Source organism: Oryx dammah, unplaced genomic scaffold (genome assembly GCF_014754425.2).
Source record: "Oryx dammah isolate SB20612 unplaced genomic scaffold, SCBI_Odam_1.1 HiC_scaffold_9, whole genome shotgun sequence".
Classification (NCBI taxonomy): domain Eukaryota; kingdom Metazoa; phylum Chordata; class Mammalia; order Artiodactyla; family Bovidae; genus Oryx; species Oryx dammah.
The window spans coordinates 48933530-48956581 of record NW_024070193.1 but is presented as its reverse complement, the minus strand read 5'-3'; the positions used below and the strand labels follow the sequence as shown (position 1 = coordinate 48956581).

Genomic DNA, 23052 nt, shown 5'->3' with positions numbered 1-23052 from the left:
GCCGCGCGGGGAGTGCCCACGGCGCCTGGCTGCCGGGGGGCCGGGCCGGCGGGCGGCCGCCGCGCCGCGCACCCATGGACGGCCCGGCCATCATCACCCAGGTGACCAACCCCAAGGAGGACGAGGGCCGGGCCCCGGGCGCCGGCGAGAAAGGTAAGGAGGGGCGCGGGCCGGGCGCAGGCCGGGGGCGTGGGCACTCCCCGCGCGGCCGGAGTTAGCTGCCGGGCGCTGGCGCGGGCTGGGGGAGGGGTGCGTGGGTGCGGGGTGCGCAGCAGGGAGGCGAGCGGGCGGGAGGGTGAGTGTGCCCGCGCCGCTCGGGGCGCAGGAGGGGGCGTGCGCCTTTCCCCGGGTGGCGGCGATGTGGGGGTGACCCTGCGGGCCAGGAGTTTGTGTGTGCGCTCACGCCGACGGAGAAGTTGTGAGCCCGCGTGTGTTTTTGGCAGGTTGGAAGTGTGTGTGTCGTGTGTATGCAGTGGGCAGAGGTTGGAAGGCTATGTGTGCCCTTAACGGATAGGTTGTGAGTGTATGTGTCTATAGGATTACGTGTGTGTGCACTTGTGTGTGTATACTTGCATGCCGTGGGTATGTACGGGCCAACTGAGAGATGGTAAAGGTGTGTGAGCACCGGTTTTCCTGACAGGCTGTGAGTGTGCGTGTGTACATTATGTAGAGGTTTGTGTGTACCTGACTAGGAGGTTGTGGAGTTGTGTGTGTGTGTGCTCGGGCGTGAGCCCGAGCCTGCAGAGTTTGTATGTGAACATGTGTGTGCTTACAGCACTGAACTGGCAGGTTGAGTATGCTGTGCCCGTGGACTGGCAGGGTGTTGTGTGTGTGTGTGTGTGTGTGCAGTTACACCTAGGAAGACTGAGTGTGTGCTGTGCCAGACCATGAACCTGTGTGTGCGCCCAACAGTGAAGCTGTGTGCTTGGGTGTGTTTAGTTGGTTGCGCAAGTAGGATGGGGGGAGCATTGCTGAGCTAGCCCCCTGCTTGACTCTGCTGTCTCAGTGGCACCTGTTGGGTGCATCTGCAGGGTTTGGTGGCCCTTTTAGGGCCCAGCTCTAACGGACCCTCGGAGGAGCCCTTGAGTGCCAGGTGTGTCCCTCCCGGGAGAGCCGGCACGGTGCTGAAGCACCTGGTTTGATTCCAGCACATTTTGGCCCCATCACCCACCCCTCATTGCTCTTTTCCTTTGTGTCCCTGCCCTTCTTGGAGACCTGTTGTCCCCCTCTCTCACTTGCCCTGGTTACTGTCCCTCTAGTAAGCTGGCCTGAGGTTTGGACAGTTTTGAAGGGCCAAGGAATCTGGCTTGTTTTGTTCTGGTGACTAAATCTTCCTGCTGTGTGCCTGGCAAACACCTGCACCGAAGTCAGGAGCAGCCCACTGGGATGCTCCCCTCCCCTCTCCACGCCTGGCCTTTGACTTTGGCAGAGAGTCAGATTTCTTAACATGTGTTACTAACCTTGCTGTGCCAGTCAGGTGAGGTGTGCAGCTCTACTGAGGAGTGGCATGGGGGTGGGGGAAGCACTCCATTACCTCTCCCCAAGCAGGAATCCCTGGGCAAGCCCACGAGGAAAATGCCGGAACCCACCAGAGTCACCCTTCAGGTTGGCGATTTGTCAATTCATTTGCACTTTCCATAGACCGTAAACACTGTGTGTCTGCAGACTTGTTTTCTTTTGTGTAAAATTAGAAATCAGACTCCCCCAGGGATTTTTCTGCGCCTTACAGAGGGGCTGAAAAACTGGAGGAGGCTGCTCCAGATGAATCTCCATGTCTCTTTGGGGCCCAAGTGGGCAGCGCCTTGCTTGGTCTGACCTTCCTGCTCCTGGGGCTGTCAGTTCCTGGGGCCCTGGCCTGCTGTCCCAGCGCTGGGCATGTCCCCTCAGGGACAGTTTGCTTGGAGGCATCGAGGAGATTTGATGCCTCTGCTTCTCCTCCAGTCTGGATTGAGTGCTTTGTGTGATGCACAGCTCTTGTGAGGAGAGGTGTGGCAGAAAACAGGAAGATGTGTGTCAGGACTTCAGCCTCCCTACTCCTCCCCACCTGATTGCAGGAGCAGGCGCCTCCCCAGCTTTCTCTTTTCCTCGAGCTCCTAAACTTTTAAAAGTGGAGACAGTTATCCAAAATTCAAACCATGTACAAATATTCAAGGATGGTGCTTGTTCTATTCAACTTGTTTACATTTCTTTTCATGACAATCTTGTATTGTCTTTAACTGCTTATTTTGTTTGTTTTCTAGTGTCAGATTGGTTGGTTGATAACTGATTAGAGGAATTCCTTACCTGCCTCTCTGGGGTGGGGTCGGTGGCTTCTTGTAGTCAGTGCTTCTTGTTGAAGCATTAAAATCCTACCCAATTTAGTTTCTCACTTTAAAACAAAATAATTTGGTTTAACTATAGTGTGGCAGTAAACTGTAGAACATAGCTTTGGGGTACTTTCCTCAGATTCATAAACTGCTAAACATGTTTAGCAATGCTTCCTGCTTAAGCACGTTGATATATTTAGACAGGCACAATGGATTTTGTATCACTCAAGTTTTAGGTGAACTCTTAATCGTTTTGGTTTTAATTATGCTACCTGAAATGTAAGATTTTGCGATAGGAAAGAAACTCTTGGTTTTCAAGGTTTACTTTTATTTTTTGTTCTTAAAATAGGGTTAATGATGACTGCGTTTGGGTTTGATTTGGACTAAATGAGATGAGCTACATTAAAGACTCTGCCTAGTTCACCGGTGTGCTGCATATACCTTTCGTCAGGTGGAGGTTTGCGGAGGAAGTAATCGTGGGCTGGGGCTCGGGTTGTTTGCCCAAGTTAAATTACTTTTTGACACTTTGCCACGTGGTAGTGCAGCACTCAGAGATGATTGTCCCTGTTGGAGGTGTGGCCTGTCACTAAAGATTTATTTTGTAATCTTGTTTGACTTGACTGATAGTATAAAGATACAGAGGCAGTTTTCAGTGTGAGTTTAGCCCAGGCTGCTTTACTATCTGGAAATTTACTCTTACAAATCAATAAGAAAAAGTCTAACAATACGGTAGAAAAGTGGTCAAGAGATATGAAAAAGAAAAATTGTAGAAGAGGAAATTTGAATGTCCCAAAAATGTATGAAATGACGCTTTACTTCCTGTGAAATTTTTCTCCTGTGTCAGCTTGTTTAAACGTTTAAATGACTGACAACATTCAAAGTAAACAAAAGCTTTGGGAAAGGAACGCTGTTACAAACCTTTGTGAGAGAATGAAGTGAGTACAGACTTTTTAGAGAATATTTGAGTACTGAATCTCTTAGAAACATATTTGGCTGCAAGTAATAGAAAACCAGACTTACACTGCAGCTTAACCTGACAGAGGTTTATTCTTGTCACATAGCAAGCAGTCTGGAGGTAATTGTCGATAGCTTGAGTTCAGCAACTCATTAGTATCACAGCTGACATCACTGTGATTTCCTTAACTTTCCTACATGTTGTAATGTGGCTGCCACCCCTCCAAACACCACAGCCACCTTCAGGGAAGGAAAAAGGTCCAGCTGTTTTTAATTGGAAACCAGAAATATTGCTAGAGACCACCCGGCAAACTTTCGGTGATGTTTAATCGGCCAGAACTGGGTACATAGTCACTCCAACCTTTGTTTTGGAAGCAGGAAAGAAGATGATTGGAAATAGGTGGGAACAGGTGTAGTCTCAGCCAATCAACAATATTGGTCATACCTGTAAAGCCAGGTCTACCTCTGGTTTCTGTCCTAGAGAAACAGCCTTATATGTGCTCCAGGAAACACAAGGATTTTCACCAATGTCTACGTTGCTTGCAATATAAAATATCAGAAACATCCTAAGTGCCAAAGGATTAGACTGTAGTACGTCAATACCACAAAATAGTGTAAGGCACTTAGAAAGAATGAATTAAATTAGATCTAAGGACACTAACATGCACATTTCCAAGAGATTTTACAGCAGAGTGGGGGTAAAGTAATTGAATAATATAAACAGTGTGATCCTGTCTGTATTTTAAAGAATATCAGACACACAGACATAAAACTGTACATATGTCTAGAGACACACAAAAAATAATCTGAAAAAAATACTTCAAACAAACAACAGTGATTTTCCCTGGGGAAAAGACTGAGATGGAAAGTGAGGGAACTTTGCCTTTTTGTTTAAATATTAATGAAAATGTCCTTGTGTTTTACAGATGAATTTTTTTAACAAAAGAAAAGAAATTTCCCATAGCTATTTGGAGGAAAATAAGTAATTTAAGGGAGTTTAATAATAATAAAACAAAAGCCCCTCAATTAATATGCAACACTATCAAGCACATATCTGTTCTTGCTGAATAATTATTCTGTAAGCTAATACATGTCTCTTGATGAGATTTCTGTAGGCAAGTTTGTTTTGGCAGACTTTTGGCCCAGGATACTAGTTATATTTCCTCCACATGTTTGCGACACTTAAGCTTAACTCAGAAACCTTTAACCTTTGGGCTGCTAACAGAGTTACAGCAAGGAGAAGATTCTTGGAAGCAATAGTTATTTCAGATGCTGGAACAAATTTGAAGTAGATTCAGTTTGATTAACTTTTTAATATTGAACTTTTTATTCAGAAATGACTCTTAAGTTTACATGCAGCTGTAAGCAGTCACACTGACCTTCCTACCTAGTTCCTGCTAATGTTAGCATCTTGCCAAACCTTTGTACAAAATCATTGGCATGGTCAGGACACAGAAAAACTCCATCAGCTCAAAGATCCCTCATGGTGCTGTTTTATAACTACACCTAGTTCTCTTCCATTCCCACTCCTTCTCAGCCTATTGGAAACCACTCGTCTGTTCTTCATTTCTGAAATTTTGTCATTTTAGGAATGTGTATACATGGAATCAAACAGTATGTGATCTTTTGGAGTTGACTTTTTTCATTCAGCATAATTCTCTGGATTTTCAGCCAGGTGTTGCTGATATCAGTATTTTCTTCTTTTTTATTGCAGAATAGTATTCCATGACATGAATATACCACAGTTTAACCAGTCACCCTTTGAAGAACATCTGATCATTTCTGAATTGGGCCTATTACACATAAAACTGCTATAAACGTTAGTCTGAATTGGGCCTATTACACATAAAACTGCTATAAACGTTAGTGGACAGGTTTTTGGGTAAAGAGAAGTCATCATTTCTCCAGGAAAAGTACCCAGGCATGCAATTGTTGGATCATATGGTAGTTGCATATTTGCTTTTTAAAGAAACTGCCAAACTGTTTTCCAAATTAAATGTACCAGTTTATAATCTCACCAGCAGTCCATGAAAGAGCTAATTTCTCCACATCCTCACCAGCATTCGATGTCACTTTTTTGTATTAATCATTCTGATATGCGTGTAGTGGTATCTCATTGTGGTTTTAATTTGGATTTCTCTGATGGCTAATGATGTTGAACTTCTTTCCATGTGCTTTTTCCTTCTGTATATCTTCTTTGATGAGATGTTCCTTCTTGTCTTTGTTCATGTTCTAATTGGATATTTCTTTCGCTGTTGGGTTTTCAGAATTCTTTTCATATTCTTGATGTTAGTCCTTCATCAGATATGTGGTTTGAAAATATTTCCTCCTTATCTGTAGCTTGTCTTTTCATCCTCCTTACACAGTCTTTTGCAGAACAAAAGGTTTTAATATATCAGTTTCTCCTCGCATTGGTTGTGCTTCTGAGGTCAAGTCTAAGAACTCTTTATCTCACACTAGACCTGAGTGTTTTGTCATGTGCCCGTCCCAAAAGTTTTGCAGTTTTATGTTTTACATTTAATACCATTATCTATTGTGACTTAGTTTTTGTAAGGTGGAAGTGAACGTGTTAGTTGCTCAGTTGTGTCTGACTTTTTTGACCACATAGACCATAGCTTACCAGGCTCCTCTGTTCGTGGAATTCTCCAGGCAGGAATACTGGAGATGCCCCTTCTCCGGGGGATCTTCCCAACGCAGGGATTGAACCTGAGTCTCCTGCGTTGCAAGCAGATTCTTTATTATCTGAGCTGTCAGGGAACCACAACTAGATTAAGTTTTTTGGTCTCTGTCTAATCACTTTAGCCACATTTGTTGAAAAGGCTTTCCTTCCTCTTTTGAGTTTCTTTTGCATTTCAAATCAGTGTATCAGTCAAAAACCAGTGCATCATATTTGTGTAGGTCTCTGAGTTTTCTATTTTATTCCACTGATTTGTGTGTCTGTCCCTCTGCCTATACCCCTGTCTTGGTTATTGTAGCTGTATATGAAATCTTGAGATAGAATAGCCTGATCCCTTCAGATTTTATCTTTTGTTTTAGTAGTTCTAGTTCCTTTCTATGTATATTCTATATATATATATATTACAATAATCTTGTCTTTATCTACAAAAAGCTTGCTGAGATTTGATAGGAATCAAATTAAACCTGTGTGTCAGTTTGGGGAGAATTAACATCTTCACTGTATTGAATCTTCCAGTTCATGACCATGGTCTTTCCATTTATTGAGATATGGTATTCTTTGATTCTTTCATCAGGGTTGTGTAAGTTTTCAGCATACAAGTCCTATTAATGTTTTTATTAGATACATATCTAAGTGGTTATGTGTTTCTTTTTTTTTGAGTGATTTTAGTTATGTTTTTAATTTGGGTATTCACATGTTCGGTACTAGTATATAGGAATGCAGTTGATTTTTGTATGTCTTTCTTATGTCGTCTAACTATACTGAACTCACTTATTAGTTATAAGAGACTTTGTCTATTTCTTGGGGCTTTTAACATAGAAGCCTTTTAAGATGTCATCACATAAGAACATTTCTATTTCTTCCTTTCTGATTTGTATGCCCTTTATTTCTTTTTCTTTATTGTGTCGATGAAAACTTAGAGAAGTATGTTGAATAAGAGTTGTGAGAATGGACATCCTTACCCTGTTCCCATTTCAGTCTATTACTGTTAAGTATATTGTTGACTCTTTGTGTGTGTGTGTGTATGTCTTTATTAAAAGGTTGAGGAAGTTCTCCTGTATTCCAGTTTTTCTGAGAGTTTTTATCAGAGACGGATGTTGGATTTTGTCATATGTTTTTCCTATATCAATTGATATAATCATGTGAGTTTTCATCTTTGGTCTATTAATATGGTAGATTACACTGATGGATTTTAAAGTATTGAACCATCCTGTATGCCTAGAATAAGCTTCATGATTTTGTATGTAATTCTTTTTATGTATTAATGAATTCTCATTGCCACCGTTCTGTTAAGGATTTTTGCATCTGTATTCATGAGTGATATTGGTCTATGCTTTTCATTTTGAGTATGGTCTTTATCTAATTTGGTGCCAACTTTGTAAAGTAAATTGGCAAGTATTCTCTTCTCTTTTCTGGAAAAGATTGTGTAACACTGGTGTTCATTCCCAGTGAAATCGTCTAGACCTGGAGATTTCTTTGGGGGGAGTTTTTAAATGACAGATTCAGTTTCTCTAATAGTTATAGAGCTATTCAGATCATCTCTTTCACATGGGATAAGTTGTGTCATTTTTGTTTTTTGAGATTTGATCCATTTCATCAAAGTTGTCATATTTGTGTGTAGAGTTGTTCATAGTATTATTCCCTCATTATCTATTCAGTGCTTGCAGGGTCTGAAGAGACAGCCCCTGTTTCTAACATCCCCACTTTCATTTGTAATATTGGTGATTTGTGTCTTCCATCTTATTTTTTGGTGAGACTTGATAGAGGTTTCTCAATTTTCTTGATCTTTAAAAAAAAAAAAAGGGACCCATTTTGTATTTCACTGATTTTTCTCTACCACTTTTAATGTTTTCAACTCAACTGATATCTGTTCTGTTCTTTATTATTTTTCTTCCTTATGCTTGATTTGGGTTTATTTTGCTCTTTTTCTAGGTTCTTGGAAGGGAACTTAGATTATTGATTTGAGACGTTTCCTTTTCCTAACATATGCGTATTGTGCCACACATTTTTCCCTTCATATTATTTTTGCAGTAGCTCACAAATTCTGATGTTATATTTTCATCTTCATTCAGCTCAATGTATTCTTTTAGAGAAAACTTCTTTTTAAATGTAGTTATTTTGTTTAATTTTGTCTGTGCTGGGTCTTGGTTTCTGCAAGTGGGGGCTACTCTCTAGTTGCGGCGCGCAGGCCTCAGGAGCTGTGGCTCCCCAGCTCTGGACACAGGCTCACTAGCTGTGATGCACAGGCTTGGTTGCCCCACAGCACATGGGATCTTCCTGGACCAGGGATTGAACTCATGTCCTCCACACTGGCAGGCTGATTCTTAACCACTTGACCACCAGGGAAGTCCTCAATGTTTTTTGTTGTTTTTTTTTTTTAATATAGACTTTATTTTTTAGGATAGTTCTAGGTTCACAGCAAAACTGAGCCGAAAGTGTTGCCGTGTAACACTGACCCCACGCGGCTTCAGCTCATTTGGGTAAATGCTGAGGAGCACTGTTGCTGTACTATATGGTGAGAACGCTTTTTGTTTCGTAAGAAACTGTCAAACTGTCTTCCAAAGTATCTGTATCATCTTTAGTTTTCAGAAGTTTAGTTATGATATGTCTCAGCATGGATTTCTCAGGTTTATCCTATTGGGGATTCACTTAGCTTCTTGAATTTGTAAAGTTGTCTCTTAGAAAATTTGGGACGTTTTCAGCCTTTATTTTCTGAAGTACTTTTTTAGCTCTGCTCTTTTCTCTTCTTCTCCTGGGACTCTGATGACACAAATATGAGGTCCTTTGTTATAGGCCCACAGGTTTATCAATACCAACTACTCTTTAAAAAAAAAAAAAAACTTTTCTGTCTGTTGATCCAGATTGGGTAATTTCTTTTGTTCTATCTCCAAGTTCAGTGATTTGCTCCTAGTCCCCTCCATTCTGCTATTGAGCCTATCCACAAGTTTTTTATTTCAACTTTTGTTTCATCCTGGTGGCTCAGATGGTAAAGTGTCTGCCTGCAATGCGGGAGACCTGAGTTCAATCCCTGGGTCAGGAAGATCCCCTGGAGAAGGAAATGGCAACCCACTCCAGTATTCTTGCCTAGAAAATTCCATGGATGGAGGAGCCTGGTGGGCTACAGTCCATGGGGTCACAAAGAGTCGGACACGACTGAGTGACTTCACTTTCTTTCTTTCACTTTTGTTTCATTTAAAATTTGCCATTCATGGGGGTGGGAGGGGGGTTCATGTTTGGGAACGCATGTACACTCATGGTGGATTCATGTCAGTGTATGGCAAAACCAATACAGAATTGTAAAGTAAAATAAAAAATAAATAAATTAATTTAAAAATAAATAAATTAAATAAATAAAGTTTAAAAAAAATAAAAAAAATAAAATTTGCCATTCAGGATAAGAAAGCTGTGGTACATATACACAATGGAGTATTACTCAGCCATTAAAAAGAATACATTTGAATCAGTTCTAATGAGATGGATGAAACTGGACCCGATTATACAGAGTGAAGTAAGCCAGAAAGAAAAACACCAATACAGTATACTAACACATGTGTATGGAATTTAGAAAGATGGTAATGATGACCCTGTATACAAGACAGCAAAAGAGACACAGATGTGTAGAGCGGACTTTTGGACTCTGAGGGAGAGGGAGAGGGTGGGATGATTTGGGAGAATGGCATTGAAACATGTATACTATCATGTAAGAAATGAATTGCCAGTCTATGTTCGATGCAGAATGCAGGATGCTTGGGGCTGGTGCATGGGGATGATCCAGAGGGATGATGTGGGGTGGGAGGTGGGAGGGGGGTTCATGTTTGGGAGCTCATGTACACCCGTGGTGAATTCATGTCAATGTATGCCAAAACCAATACAGTATTGTAAAGTAAAATAAAGTAAAAATAAAAATGAAAAAAATAAATAAATAAAATAAAATTTGCCATTCAGTTTTTATGTCTTGTTTTTCTTTGCTAAGACTTTCTGTGTCTTTGCTGAGGCTTTCTATTTCCTTTTGTTTTCAATATCTTCCTAATTGCTTTTACCATAGCTGCTTGAAAATTTTTGTCAGGTAATTGTAATAGTTTTCTTGGTGTTGGCCTCGATTGCCTTTTTTTCGTTCCGTTTGAGATCTTCTGGCTCTTGGTGTAACAAGTGAATTGCAGTTGAAATCTGGACTTTTTCTTATCATGTTACAAGTCTGGGTCTTATTTAAAGCTTCAGTTTTAGCTGGTTTTCTCTGACACTGCTCCAGCAGAGAAGGGGAAGCACTGCCCCGTTACTGCCAGGGAGAGGTAGAAGTCCAGGATCTCCACTTGACCTCTCCTGACAAACTGATGGGCAGGGAAGGGAGTTTCAGCTCCCACATGATCTCTGCAGTGGGAGCGGGTGAGGGTGAAAACCCTGAATTTTCCTGTGCCTCCTCTGACACCTGGGTAGGAATGGAAGTCCAGGCTAGCCACCTGGTCTTCACTGGCACCGCTGGGACAGGGTGGGACCCATTACCAGCAGTTAGGAATGAATGTCTCTTCTCCCTACATGGCTTTCTCAGCCACTGCCCCAGCAGGGTGGTGGGGTGCCTCCTTACACCCTGGTCAGGGTGAAAATCTACATACCCTTTGGATTTTGCTGACCTCGGGGGGTTGGGGCCATAGTGTGTGCGTGTGTGGTGTTCTCTTTAGTAGAGCAATTTTATTATCTGAAAGTTTCCTGTCTTGCCAGACTGTCCCTTTTCTGGTTCTTTGGTTACAAAGAATAGGCTTCTGAAAGGACTTTTTTTTTGTCAGCAGCTGTTGATTTTTGCCTGTATCCAGCTCCTTCGGCTCTGAGTTTGGGTTATATGATGCAAAAGAAAACCCAGGGGTCACCAGCCTTGGTTTAAGTTCTCAGCTCCCTCCCTGCTCTGCCTTCTTCCCTCCACCTTTCAGTCAGCTTGTGTTTGCTCTATAAACTGGGCTTTTAGTTGTACTAGTGGACAGATTAGGAAGAATTATGTTTACTCCATCTTCTTGGAAGTAGAAGTCCCCTGATTAATTTTTAGACCTATCCAAATTGTTTTAAGGAAGACTGGAATTGCAGAGTTGTCCCTTTAAATGTTTATTTCAGCAAAGTGCTAGTGACTGATATAAAAGTCAAATTGGGTTAGTGCTTTGAGAATCTTGATTGTCCCTGAAAAAGAGAAATGATAATGAATTCAGTGTGAAATCAAGTCTAGATGAGTGGGGCTTCAGTGACAACTGTTGTTGAGCCAGCCTTCAAAGGATGCATTCTTAAGCTTTCATCTTAACACCAGAATTTAGATCAGCATTCTCGAGTATCCTGAGTTAAATGTATTTTTGATCTAATATTCTGTTTGATTGGCAAGCAGGTTTAAACCTGTATCTTATCTTTTATTTTGTTTCTCAATTGAGAAAGCATCCATTTAAGTAGATAGAAGTGTCTTCCTGGGGTAGGCACAAAGGAGCTTATCTCTGGTTTTAGTGCTGCTGGTTACTACTAGACAGAGCTCTCTGGCCAGTGACTGGAAAACTCTTCGTCTGTCTGTGCTGCCCCGGAGGTAGGTTTGGGGGCTTCCAAAATTTGGCTCAGACTGCACTTGACTGGAGTGGCCCACGTCATAGGGGAAGTCCAAATGCAAGCGTAGGACTGGGTTTCCAGGAGGGACTACACAGCTTCAAGTTTAACTCTCAAGTATTTGTTTATTTTCAGTCCAGTTTTATTGAGATGCAGTTGACATGTGACACTATTGAAGTTTAAGGTATACAGCATAATGACTTGACATACAGACGTAGACATATATAGTGTGAAATGATTACTACAGTGAGTTTGAACATCCATGACCTCATAGTTACCTTTTTTTTTCTTATTATAATTTTTAGGATTCACTTTCTTGGCGACTTATGAATATACCATCCAGCATTCTGAACTCTAGTGATCCTGTTGCTCATTACATGCCTCTTGCTTGTTATCTTGTAATTGGAGCTTTGTACCTTATGACCACCTTCACCCAATTCCTTTGCCCCTCACCCTCTGCCAACCTCAAATCTGATCTCTTTTTCTGTGACTTTGGTTTTGTTTCAGAATCCACATATAAATGAGATCATAAAGTTTTTGTCTGTCTCTGACTTATTTCATTTACCATACTTGCCCCCAAGGTCCATCCACGTTGTTACAACTTCTTTTTATGATAGAATAGTATTTCTTTATATAATAATATATATGTGAATATATATGTGTGTGTGTGTGTGTGTATATAAAGAGTCTTCTTTATCCATTCATCTGACAGTGGACACTTAGGTTGTTTCCATATCTTGACTGTTATAAATAATGTTGTAATGAATGTGAGAGTACACATACCTCTTTGGGATCGTGATTTTGCTTTCTTTGGATGTATACCCAAAGTGAAGCCAATGGCTTTTTCTCTTGCAGTGAAATTCAGTGACTTTTTCTCTTTCGGCAGTTGGGGGAGGGGAATACATGATAGGGCCACTGGGTTCATTAAGTCCTTTCAGCCAGGAATTGGCAGAGGTCAAGAAACACTCTGGCCACAAACAGTTCTAGATTTACATATACGTATATAATATGTTTTTCACTTGCTTTGACAGTAATATACGATGCTAAGGTCACCAGTGTATAACTGCTGGAAAAGGGAAATGTCAGGATTCTCTTGGGAAATGTTGAGGTATAATATTTCCCTTGGAACTTATTTTCCAGATTTTAAATCATGATTTGTCATACATTTGAAGTTCAATATTTTTTAATGACCCAGATTTCTTTTTAAAAATCTACTTTCATTAAATAGTGTCTTTTCCTTTACTCTTTTAACGTTTATTTTCCTGTTTTTAAAATGAGAATGTATAGTCAATGCTCTATTTAAAGTTAACTTAGGCAAATGTTTGCATTTATGACCTTGAAGTAACACATAATGGAGCAAAGGCTTAGGAACCGCTTGCAGCGCTGGGTTAGGATGTGGACATTTTTGTATCTGGAGTCAGCACGGAAACACTGGTGGCACAGCTCTCTGAAACCAGGGCCTGCTAAACAGTGGTCTTTATGGACGCTGAGGGTGATGTGACCACCGAAGTAATCACTCATTTTGATTCTGAGTTAAAACTGCTTCAAGTTAAAACCTGAAAGATTTCTTTGTAATTGTAACTTGTATTAAGGCTGCTTGCCAAAAATGTTTTAAAATCCTGGTACTCAAAGCACTTTAAAAAGTGAAGAGAAGTGGCTTAGTGTGTGATGGCTGATACTGTTCTTACCTTTCATAATTAGTGTTTAACTTAAGCTTTCAGTGTTTCAGGGTATCTGGAAGAACAAACCACACTCCTTTGTCAACACAGCTTGAATAAATGTCGCCTTTCCGTGTCAGAGTGAAGTCAGTGTTCCAGTAAACATGCATCCTGTAGTCAGCGTTATGTAGATGTCTCCCTCTGCGCCCTGTCCAGGAGCCAGCTTCCATGCTCAGCATACCACAAATCTGTTCTGAGTATTTGACTAAGTCATATCCAGATCAGAAACCAATGACTTCAATTCCACAGACCTCCATCAGAGCCGTATTTTCTTACCCCTTTTTTGAGGAAACAGTTCAACAGATTTAATTTTTGCTTTGGTTAGAACAAACACATTTCATGTTAGTCATCCACCAGGCATATACAGTTGGAGGAGCTGAAACTGTCAAGGGTGTGAGCACTTACTGGTGAGCATGAATTTTTCTGTCCCACAGGATACTCTGTTTCACTGCACAGGCTTGACTTCTTGAAGTTTTTTAAGTTTTTTAATAACTTTTTAAATAAGGTAAACTTATATATAATAAAGTCATTCTTTTGATGTAACCCAACGATGCTTTTCAGAGAAGGCAATGGCAACCTACTCCAGTACTCTTGCCTGGAAAATCCCATGGACAGAGGACCCTGGTAGGCTGCAGTCCATGGGGTCTCGAACAGTCGGACACGACTGAGCAACTTCACTTTCACTTTTCACTTTGGTACATTGGAGAAGGAAATGGCAACCCACTCCAGTGCTCTTGCCTGGAGAATCCCAGGAACAGGGGAGCCTGGTGGGCTGCCGTCTATGGGGTCACACAGAGTCGGACACGACTGAAGCGACTTAGCAGCAGCAGCAGCAACGATGCTTTTGAACTGTGGTGTTGGAGAAGACTCTTGAGAGTCCCTTGGACTGCAAGGAGATTCAGCTAGTCCATTCTGAAGGAGATCAGCCCTGAGATTTCTTTGGAAGGAATGATGCTAAAGCTGAAACTCCAGTATTTTGGCCACCTCATGGGAAGAGTTGACTCATTGGAAAAGACTCTGATGCTGGGAGGGATTGGGGGCAGGAGGAGAAGGGGACGACAGGATGAGATGGCTGGATGGCATCACTGACTCGATGGATGTGAGTCTGAGTGAACTCCGGGGGTTGGTGATGGACAGGGAGGCCAGGTGTGCTGCGATCCATGGGGTCGCAGAGTCGGACACGACTGAGCGACTGAGCTGAACTGAAAGTTAGAAAGCTTCCTAGGTGGCTCAGTGATAAAGAATCCACCGTCAATGCAGGAGATGCAGGTTCAATCCTTGGGTCAGAAAGATCCCCTGGAGAAGGGAATGGCTACCCACTCCAGTATCCTTACATGGGAAGTCGCATGGACAGAGAAGCCTGGTGGGCTTACAGTCCATGAGGTTGCAAAAGAGCTTGACTCGAAGAGCTACTTAGCAATAACGACAAAGATTAGAAAGTTCTGTGAGCTTTGACAAACTCATACAGCTATGTAACCACCTCCGGAAGCAAGATAGAGACCATTTCCATGATTCACAAAGTAACCCCTGTGCCCCTTAGCCATTACCTGCCTTCCACACTCAGCCCGGAACAGCTCCCTCTTCTCTCCTCTTCCTTCCATTTTCTGAAACTTCATCTAAACAGAATCATGCAGTCTGGAGCCTTTGGCGTTTGGTTTCTTTCACTTAGCAAAATGCTTTTGAAGTTCCTCCAGGTGGTTTCCTATAACAGTTGTTTGTTGGTATTTCTTGCTGAATAGTATTTGATTGTATGCATCTGCCAGTTTGAAAGTGTATGTTTAACTTTATTGTTAAAAAAACTACCAAGCAGTTCTCCAGAGCAGCGGGGCTATTGTGCACCTCCACCGATCGTGTGTGTCTCTTCTAGTGGCGCTGTATCCTTCTCAGCGCCTGCTCAGCATTGTCAGTTTTTAAATTTTAGCCATTCTGACAGACAACTAGTGGTATTTTGTTGGGGTTTTAATTTCTAGTCCCTTAACAATTGATAATGCTGATATTCTTTTTATGTGCCATTCAGATATGTGCCATTCACCTTTTTCAAGGTGTCTGTTCATACTGTTACCAATTTTAAAAAATAGTAGATTATTTGATTTCTTATTGTTCAGTTTGAAAGCTTTTTTTGGTATATTCTGGATACAAGTACTTCGTTGAATATGTGTTTTGCAAATATTTTATCCTAGTCTGTGATGTGTCTTTTCATCCTCTAAGCAATGTCTTTGACTTCCCAAATTTTTTGTGGTTAAACACACTTTACATTAAATTTACTGTCTTACAATTTACTTAATTGTATATTCTAAAGCATATACAATTCAGTGATAATAACTACATTCGTGTGGTTGTGAATGTATCACCACCATCCGTCTTCAGAACTCTTTTCACCTTGAAACCTCTGAAGCCCTGTACCTGTTAAATAATAACTCCCCATTGCCCCTCTCCCCAGCCACTGGCAACCATCTTTCTGCTTTCTCTCTCTTGTTTTGACTACCCTACTCATATAAGTGGAATCATACAGTATTTGTCTTTACATGACTGACTTATTTCACTCAGTATAAAGTCCTCAAGGTGGGTACGTTTGTAGCGTGCCAGAATCCATTTGCAGCATTCCTTTTTAAGGTTATATTGAGCGAGAAGGAGGGAGAGAAAAATGCATATGTATTAGATATCTTTTTATAGATGCGGTATGTAAAACCCACCGCATTTTGTGTATTTATTCGTATGTCAGTGAACACTTGGATTGCTTCCCTGTGGTAGCCATTGTGAATCCTGCTGCTGTGGGTGTGGATGTGCAGTTACTTGTTTGAGCCCCTGCGGTCAGTGCTTTGGGATATATATTCAGGAGTGGAATTGTGGCATCACATGGTAATTGTATATTTAAATTTTTGAGGAACCACCATACCTGCTGTCCCACAACAGCTGTACCATTTTGTGTTCACGCCCAGTACAACAAGGGTGCCAGTTTCTCCACATCCTCACCAGTGCTGTTATTTTCTTTACTGATAGTAGCTGTCCTAAAGGGTTCGAGGTATTGATGACATCATTTGAAGAGCAGAAATTGAAGTTTGTTTGCATGTGAATGTTCAGTTGTTTCCACATCAGCTATTGAGGAAACCATCCTTTTTCTATTGTATTGCCTTTGAATCTTTATCAAAAAATCAGATGACTGTATGTGTGTAGGTCTATTTCTGGACTCTGTTCTCTCCTTAAATTTTGATCAGCCTCCTTAATGTGAGGCAGCGTTAAGCTTAATATAGTACCAGCCCTCCCTCAGAAGTAAATTTTTGGTCATGATTTAAGCAGAAGAGAAGACCAAGACATTTTACAATCTGGCTGGGCAGATTTACTCTGCATTTTGCAGTGAAGGGTGTTCTGAAAGACAAAACCTATGACTTTCTCCACGCTTTTTTAGGACCTTACCCAAACAGACTTTGTACATTATATCTTTTTCCAGGTTTAAAATTGGAGCTGAGAGTTTCTTCTATCTTGAGTATCCTTCTGCAGAAAGCTAATACAAAAGTACAAGATAAGATAAACAAGCATTTGAGTTTAAAATATAGTCTCCCATAGTTATACAATAGTGTAAAAATAGTGACTATCTTGATGGAATCCAAGAAACAGAAGCATATAATGTCACCAGCACAGAAACAAATGTGCTAAGCCTCAGCTCTGCCGAGAGTACCTAGGCTCCAGAGAACATGGGGGACGCCTTTCAGGCTGTGCACAGGTAGCTGACCAGTCCCCCACACACAAAATAAGGAAGTGTTTCTATTACCTAAACAAAAGAGAAGAGCCTGGCAGTCACTGGGTAGCTTGAGTTCTTTTGCCACCAGGTAAATCAGGTGAAACCTACCTGAGAGCAAAATCTTCATCCAGGTGGTATGACCCAATTTGTATAGGGACCACCATCTGTTTGCCACTGATGTTAAGACATCTCTTAGAAAATGATGTTGACATGATCAGCATCTCAGAGGTGGAAGACCAGTTCAGTTCAGTTCAGTTCAGCCGTTCAGTCATGTCCAACTCTTTGTGACCCCATGCACTGCAGCATGCCAGGCTTCCCTGTCCATTACCAACTCCCAGAGCTTGCTGAAATTCATGTCCATCGAGTCAGTGATGCCATCCAACTATCTTATCCTCCGTCGTTCCCTTCTCCTCCTGCCTTCAATCTTTTGAAGCATTAGGGTCTTTTCCAACAAGTCAGTTCTTTGCATCAGGTAGCCAGAGTATTGGAGTTTCAGCTTCAGCATCAGTCCTTCCAATGGATATTCAGGACTGATTTCCTTTAGGATGGATTGGTTGGATCTCCTTGCAGTCCAAGAGACTCTCAAGAGTCTTCTTCAACACCACAGTTCAAAAGCATCAGTTCTTCGGTGCTCAGCGTTCTTTATGGTCCAACTCTCACATCCATACATGACTACTGGAAAAACCATAGCTTTGACTAGATGGACTTTTGTCAGCAAAGTAACATCTCTGCTTTTTAATATGCTGTCTAGGTTGGTCATAACTTTCCTTCCAAGAAGTAAGCATCTTCTAATTTCATGGCTGCAGTCACCATCTGCAGTGATTTTGGAGCCCATGAAGATAAAGTCTGTCACTGTTTCCATTGTTTCCCCATCTATTTTCCATGAAGTGATGGGGCAGGATGTCATGATCCTAGTTTTTTGAATGTTGAGTTTTAAGCCAGCTTTTTCACTTTCCTCTTTCACTTTCATCAAGAGGCTCTTTAATTCTTCTTTGCTTTCTGCCATAAGGGTGGTGTCATCTGTATATCTGAGGTTATTGATATTTCTCCTGGCAGTCTTGATTCCAGCTTGTGCTTCATCCAGCCTACAATTTGCATGATGTACTCTGCATATAAGTTAAATAAGCAGGGTGACATTATACAGCCTTGATGTACTCCTTTCACAATTTGGAACCAGTCTGTTGTTCCATGTCTGGTTCTAACTGTTGCTTCTTGACCTGCATACAGATTTCTCAGGAGGCAGGTAAGGTGGTCTGGTATTCCTGTCTCTTGAAGAATTTTCCAGTTTGTTGTGGTCCACACAGTCAAAGGCTTTGGCATAGTCAATAAAGCAGAAACAGATGTTTTTCTGGAACTCTCTTGCTTTTTTGATGATCCAATAGATGGCAATTTGATCTCTGGTTCCTCTGCCTTTTTTAAAACCAGCTTGAATATCTGGAAGTTCACGGTTCGTGTACTGTTGAAACCTGGCTTGGAGAATTTTGAGCATTACTTTGCTAGCATGTGAGATGAGTGAGTTGTGTGGTAGTTTGAAGACCAGGTCAGTGGCTAAACTTCTTTTCTATCTTCCTGTCTTCTGTCTGGGCCCTTGTTCAGTTCTTTCTCCACAAGCCTGCTGGATGTAAATTACCAAAGGACAGCTCTGATCATGCTCAAAGGTGTTTCTCACTGGCCTTAAGATAAAAACATGGTGTTTCACAGCCTGTAGTCCTTCACAGACTGACTCCTGTCCAGGGATCCCCTTCCACATGGTGATGATGTGAACCCAAACGTGCTGTGCATTTTTACTCCATTGTGCACGTGCTGGTTTCTCTTATCAGATGCCTTTTCCTTTATATGCCTGATGGATTCTTCTTATCCTCCCAGATCCATTCAGACGTTACCTTCTCTGGTCACCTTCCTGTACTGTCTGAGCAGGGTACAGGAAACACAGTATAATGTTCAAGAACACAGACTTGGGTTTGAATTCCAGCTCTATCACTTTTGAGTTGTGTGAACAAGTTGTTAATCTCTCTGCTCCTTCATTTCATAGTGGTACGTACCTAATAGGGTGATTATGAGGATTAAATATTAATAATATGTATGTGTGTGTATATAGTACATATCAAAATGCATAAGTATTTAATAAACATGTCATTATTATTATTATCTCCAGTTCATTTAGTCAGCAAATATTTATTGAGCACCCACTGTATGCTGTTCACCTGTACCAGGGACTTGGGATGCACAGATAAGTGAGCCCTGGCTGTGCTTTAAGAGGAGAATATTCAGAGCTATGGAAGCTGCCACTTATTTTATGATGACTGTCAAGTACTGTACATGTGGATCTCAGTTCATTAAGATACAGGTACTGTAGTCCCCACTGAGGCTCAGAGAAGTTAATAAGTAACTTGCCTGTATGATCTAGAACATGTAGATAGGTACCTGCGAAACAGTGGAGCCAAGCGTTAAACCACTGACTGACTCCGTTCAAAGGAAATTTAGGAAATACTTGGAGAATATCATAAGCCCTTTGAGATTTACACTTGAAAGACAGCAACCATATTTTTCTGAAAGATGCTTCTTTCTGCTTCTGCCAGAGGCGGCATATTTAACAGGATAAATTCTAGAGCTCACCCAAGTTGACAGGCCACATTTTCTTACCATTCATCTTCTGTTATTTATATAATAAATTCTGTTTCCTTGAGTCTCGCTATTCACTCTTAAATCTCATCAACACTCTTATATTTAGTTGTGAACTGTGAATAGTAGAAATGAGGGGAGTTAAAGTTTATAGTAAAGGTTAAGAATCCAGTCCATGGGGTTCTTGAGGCAAGAATAGCTTTTATCTCTTAAGATTCTGGCAGAAGTGATAGGCTTCACTATTAACACTTACACACTATGTCTAAGTGTGTACCTAAATAAAAGTGGAATGTTGAGATATTTTAGAGGGATGGGATGCTAAGAAGGCTCTTAAACATTCTTGAATCCCGTTGTATTGGTCAGACTTCTAAATGGCAAAACACAGAATCCACCTAAACTATTCCAGGCAGAAAGGAATTAGTCAGAAGAGTTTAGTGGCTTGTAGACCCTCTGGTAAGGCCAAAGAATTAGATTTGGCTGTTTCACAGCCAGAAAAGACATTGAACTATATCTTAGAACTACCTTGCCCTCACTTGTTGCTGGTTCAGCTCAGAAGTATCACCGCAGCCGTGCTTGTTCTCCCTGAAACTTGGTGATCATTTTCTAAGAATTATTAGAAATAAAAGGAAGCCAGTGCCTGTAGGGCCACTTGATTCTCTTGAGGTATATGCTCATTTGAGGAGCTGGGCTGAGATCTAGTTAGAAAAGATCTTATAAGAACAAAATCCCAGATAAATAAATAGAGTCCTGTTCAGACAATGAAATAATATACAGCAATTAAAGGGGGTGTGCCAGAGCCACGTCTTTTCACAAAGCTAAGATTTTAGAATCTGATGTTGAACAGAAATGCCGGCTCCAAAAAAAAAAAAAAGAAATGCCAGCTCCATAATAACACATAGAGGGTGATAGCATACCAGAAAACTTTGAGAGCATGCAAAAATAGCCTCTGTAGGGTGTGCATGTATGTAAAACTACAGAAACATCGCCAGGAATGAACTCAAAATCAGCGGTGGTTTCTGGAGATGGGGAACAGGGAGTGGGACCAGGAAAGGGCACATGAGTGGCTTCCGTTGCATCTTTAACGCTTTGTTTCTTATGGACTATTTTCTTGAGAGAGATACAAGCAAAATGTTAAGCAATCCAAGATCTGAGTAGTTGGCTAGCCCAATATATAGCTGTCTGTTATATTTATTCTCTCTGCTGCTAAGCTGCTGCTGCTGCTGCTAAGTCGCTTCAGTCGTGTCCGACTCTGTGCGACCCCATAGACGGCAGCCCACCAGGCTCCTCCGTCCCTGGGATTCTCCAGGCAAGAACACTAGAGTGGGTTGCCATTTTCTTCTCCAATGCATGAAAGTGAAAAGTGAAAGTGAAGTCTCTGAGTCGTGTCCAACTCTCAGCAACCCCATGGACTGCAGCCCACCAGGCTCCTCCATCCATGGGATTTGCCAGGCAAGAGTACTGGAGTGGGGTGCCATTGCCTTCTCCGATTTATTCTCTCTACTTCTCTGTATATTTATTCTCTCTACTTCTCTGTATATCCTAGGGTTTCATAATTTAAAATGTTAATCCTTGGCTTCAGTTGTGTATTGAGGTAGATTTTTAAAAAATACTGCCTCCTCTCCATAGAGATAAATTCAACAGAAACAGTAAAACTGCAGTTGTTGAATTTAGCTGGTTCCCTTCCTGAAAGAAGGGAGTTCAGGAAGGTATCCGCAACGCTTGGTCACTGAGCTTCCCAGAGGGAGTGAGCGGCGCTCAGCTGCAGCTCGGCTGTGCCGGGTGTGCAAACTGGAGCTGAGTTGCACCCCAGTCCTGCCACGTCTCTCTCAGGTGGCCTTCCGCTGGCTGTCATGAGTGCTGGGCCTGGAGCCAAGCTGGCGTTGTGCAGCATGCTGGCCACGAAAGTCCATGTTGGTTTAAAATGCTCTATTTACAAATGCATAGTCAGATAGCCCGGGTGTCATCAGAGGAATCTTTTTCTTGACTTGCCAGCTCTACCCTGTTACCGTGGGAGTTTATTTTGAGGATAAAGGAGCTGAAATGTTGAGTCAAGTCCTTCATATTAACCAAAGGAAAATCATATTGGAAGGAGAACAAAGAAATGTGTGAAATGCAAAATCAAGAGGAGTCCTCTTAAAAGAAATCATTTGAAAAAGTGTTTGAAGACCCGTGCCATCCCTGGCACACAGAGGCCCTCACGAAGGCTCTGAACTGATGGGATTTCAATTTGGATGGAGTGCTGGTTCCCCCATGGTCTAGGCTGCTTCCAACACTGGTTTTTTAGTGCAGGGATTTCTCCTTGAGTGGTCCATGAGTAGAATTGAGGAAGTCCATCAACTTGATTAGGAAAAAATATTACATCTTAACTTTCATTGACCTCTAACCAAAATTCACCATTCTCTTAGTTATGAAATAACTGGCAGCAAACCTGTTAATATTAACAGTGCCTGTAACTTTATCATCATACCCCAAACAGATTGGCTTGTGATTTTTTTCTCCTTAAATGTCCTTGTGAGGTTTTGATATCAAGGTTATGCTGGCCTCAAAAAACAAATTGGAGAATTTTATTCTCTGGAAGAAATTGTGTAAGGTTGGTGTTATTTCTTCCTTAAATATTTAGTAGATTACAGTGGTGAAGCCCTTCGAGGTCTGGAATTTCTCGTTGGGAAGGTTTTTAAATATAGATTTAACTTACTTAATCTATACCTGACTATTCAGATACTCTATTTCTTCTCATATAAGTTTTGGGAAGCTTCTTTTTCTTAGGAATTTGTCTGTTTCCTATGCTTTCGAAATACTAGGTGAAAGTTGTACAAAATATCCTTGTATGTTTTTAACATTGGTAGGTCATACTCTCCTCTTTTTCGTCCTTTATATTAGGAAAAAATTTTTAAACGTTAACACAACTCAGAGTTCTTAAGCATTTAGGGAAATGACAACCATTGATAAATGTTTAAATCAGTACACCCTTTCTGGAAGACTGTTTTGTAGAATAGTATATTTTGCTTTGTGAAATGTGAGTGTATTTTATCTAACTACCTGTTTTAAAGAATTTTCCATAAATAAATAATTTCACAAGTGCAAAAATACTCACCACAGCATTATCTATAGCAGCCAAAAAAAAAAAAGGAAACAGATCAGTAAGGGTCAGGGAAGTAATTGTACTATTTACATTTGCTACAGTACATTTATTTCATCTTATTTTAGATTTTTTTTTTAACTTGATGGCACCACACAGCATGTGGAATCTTAGTTCCTCCCCTAGGGATTGAACTCATATACCCTGCAATTGGAAGCAGAGAGTCTTGACCACTGGACCACCCTAGAGTACCCTTTGTAGTTACAAAACACATGGCAGACATGGGAATGTGCTCAGGAGATATTGTTAGTTACAAAAAGCAGTCACAGAAGAATGTGTACAACATAACCTCTTCTGTGTTAAAGATATAATTCTTTTTTAAAATACAT

The 23052-nt window shown here is 41.2% G+C and overlaps 1 protein-coding gene across 1 annotated transcript in view; it reads left to right on the top strand.

Annotated features, from left to right (window-relative positions):
- The first annotated feature begins 63 nt into the window (after positions 1 to 63).
- Positions 64 to 23052, top strand: part of CTDSPL (CTD small phosphatase like) — a 124345-nt gene continuing 101356 nt past the window's right edge. The window contains exon 1 of the mRNA XM_040246226.1: positions 64 to 153. Within this exon, the coding sequence (XP_040102160.1) occupies positions 75 to 153 (79 nt within the window). The 5' untranslated portion in view covers positions 64 to 74. The remainder of the gene's footprint in view (positions 154 to 23052) is intronic.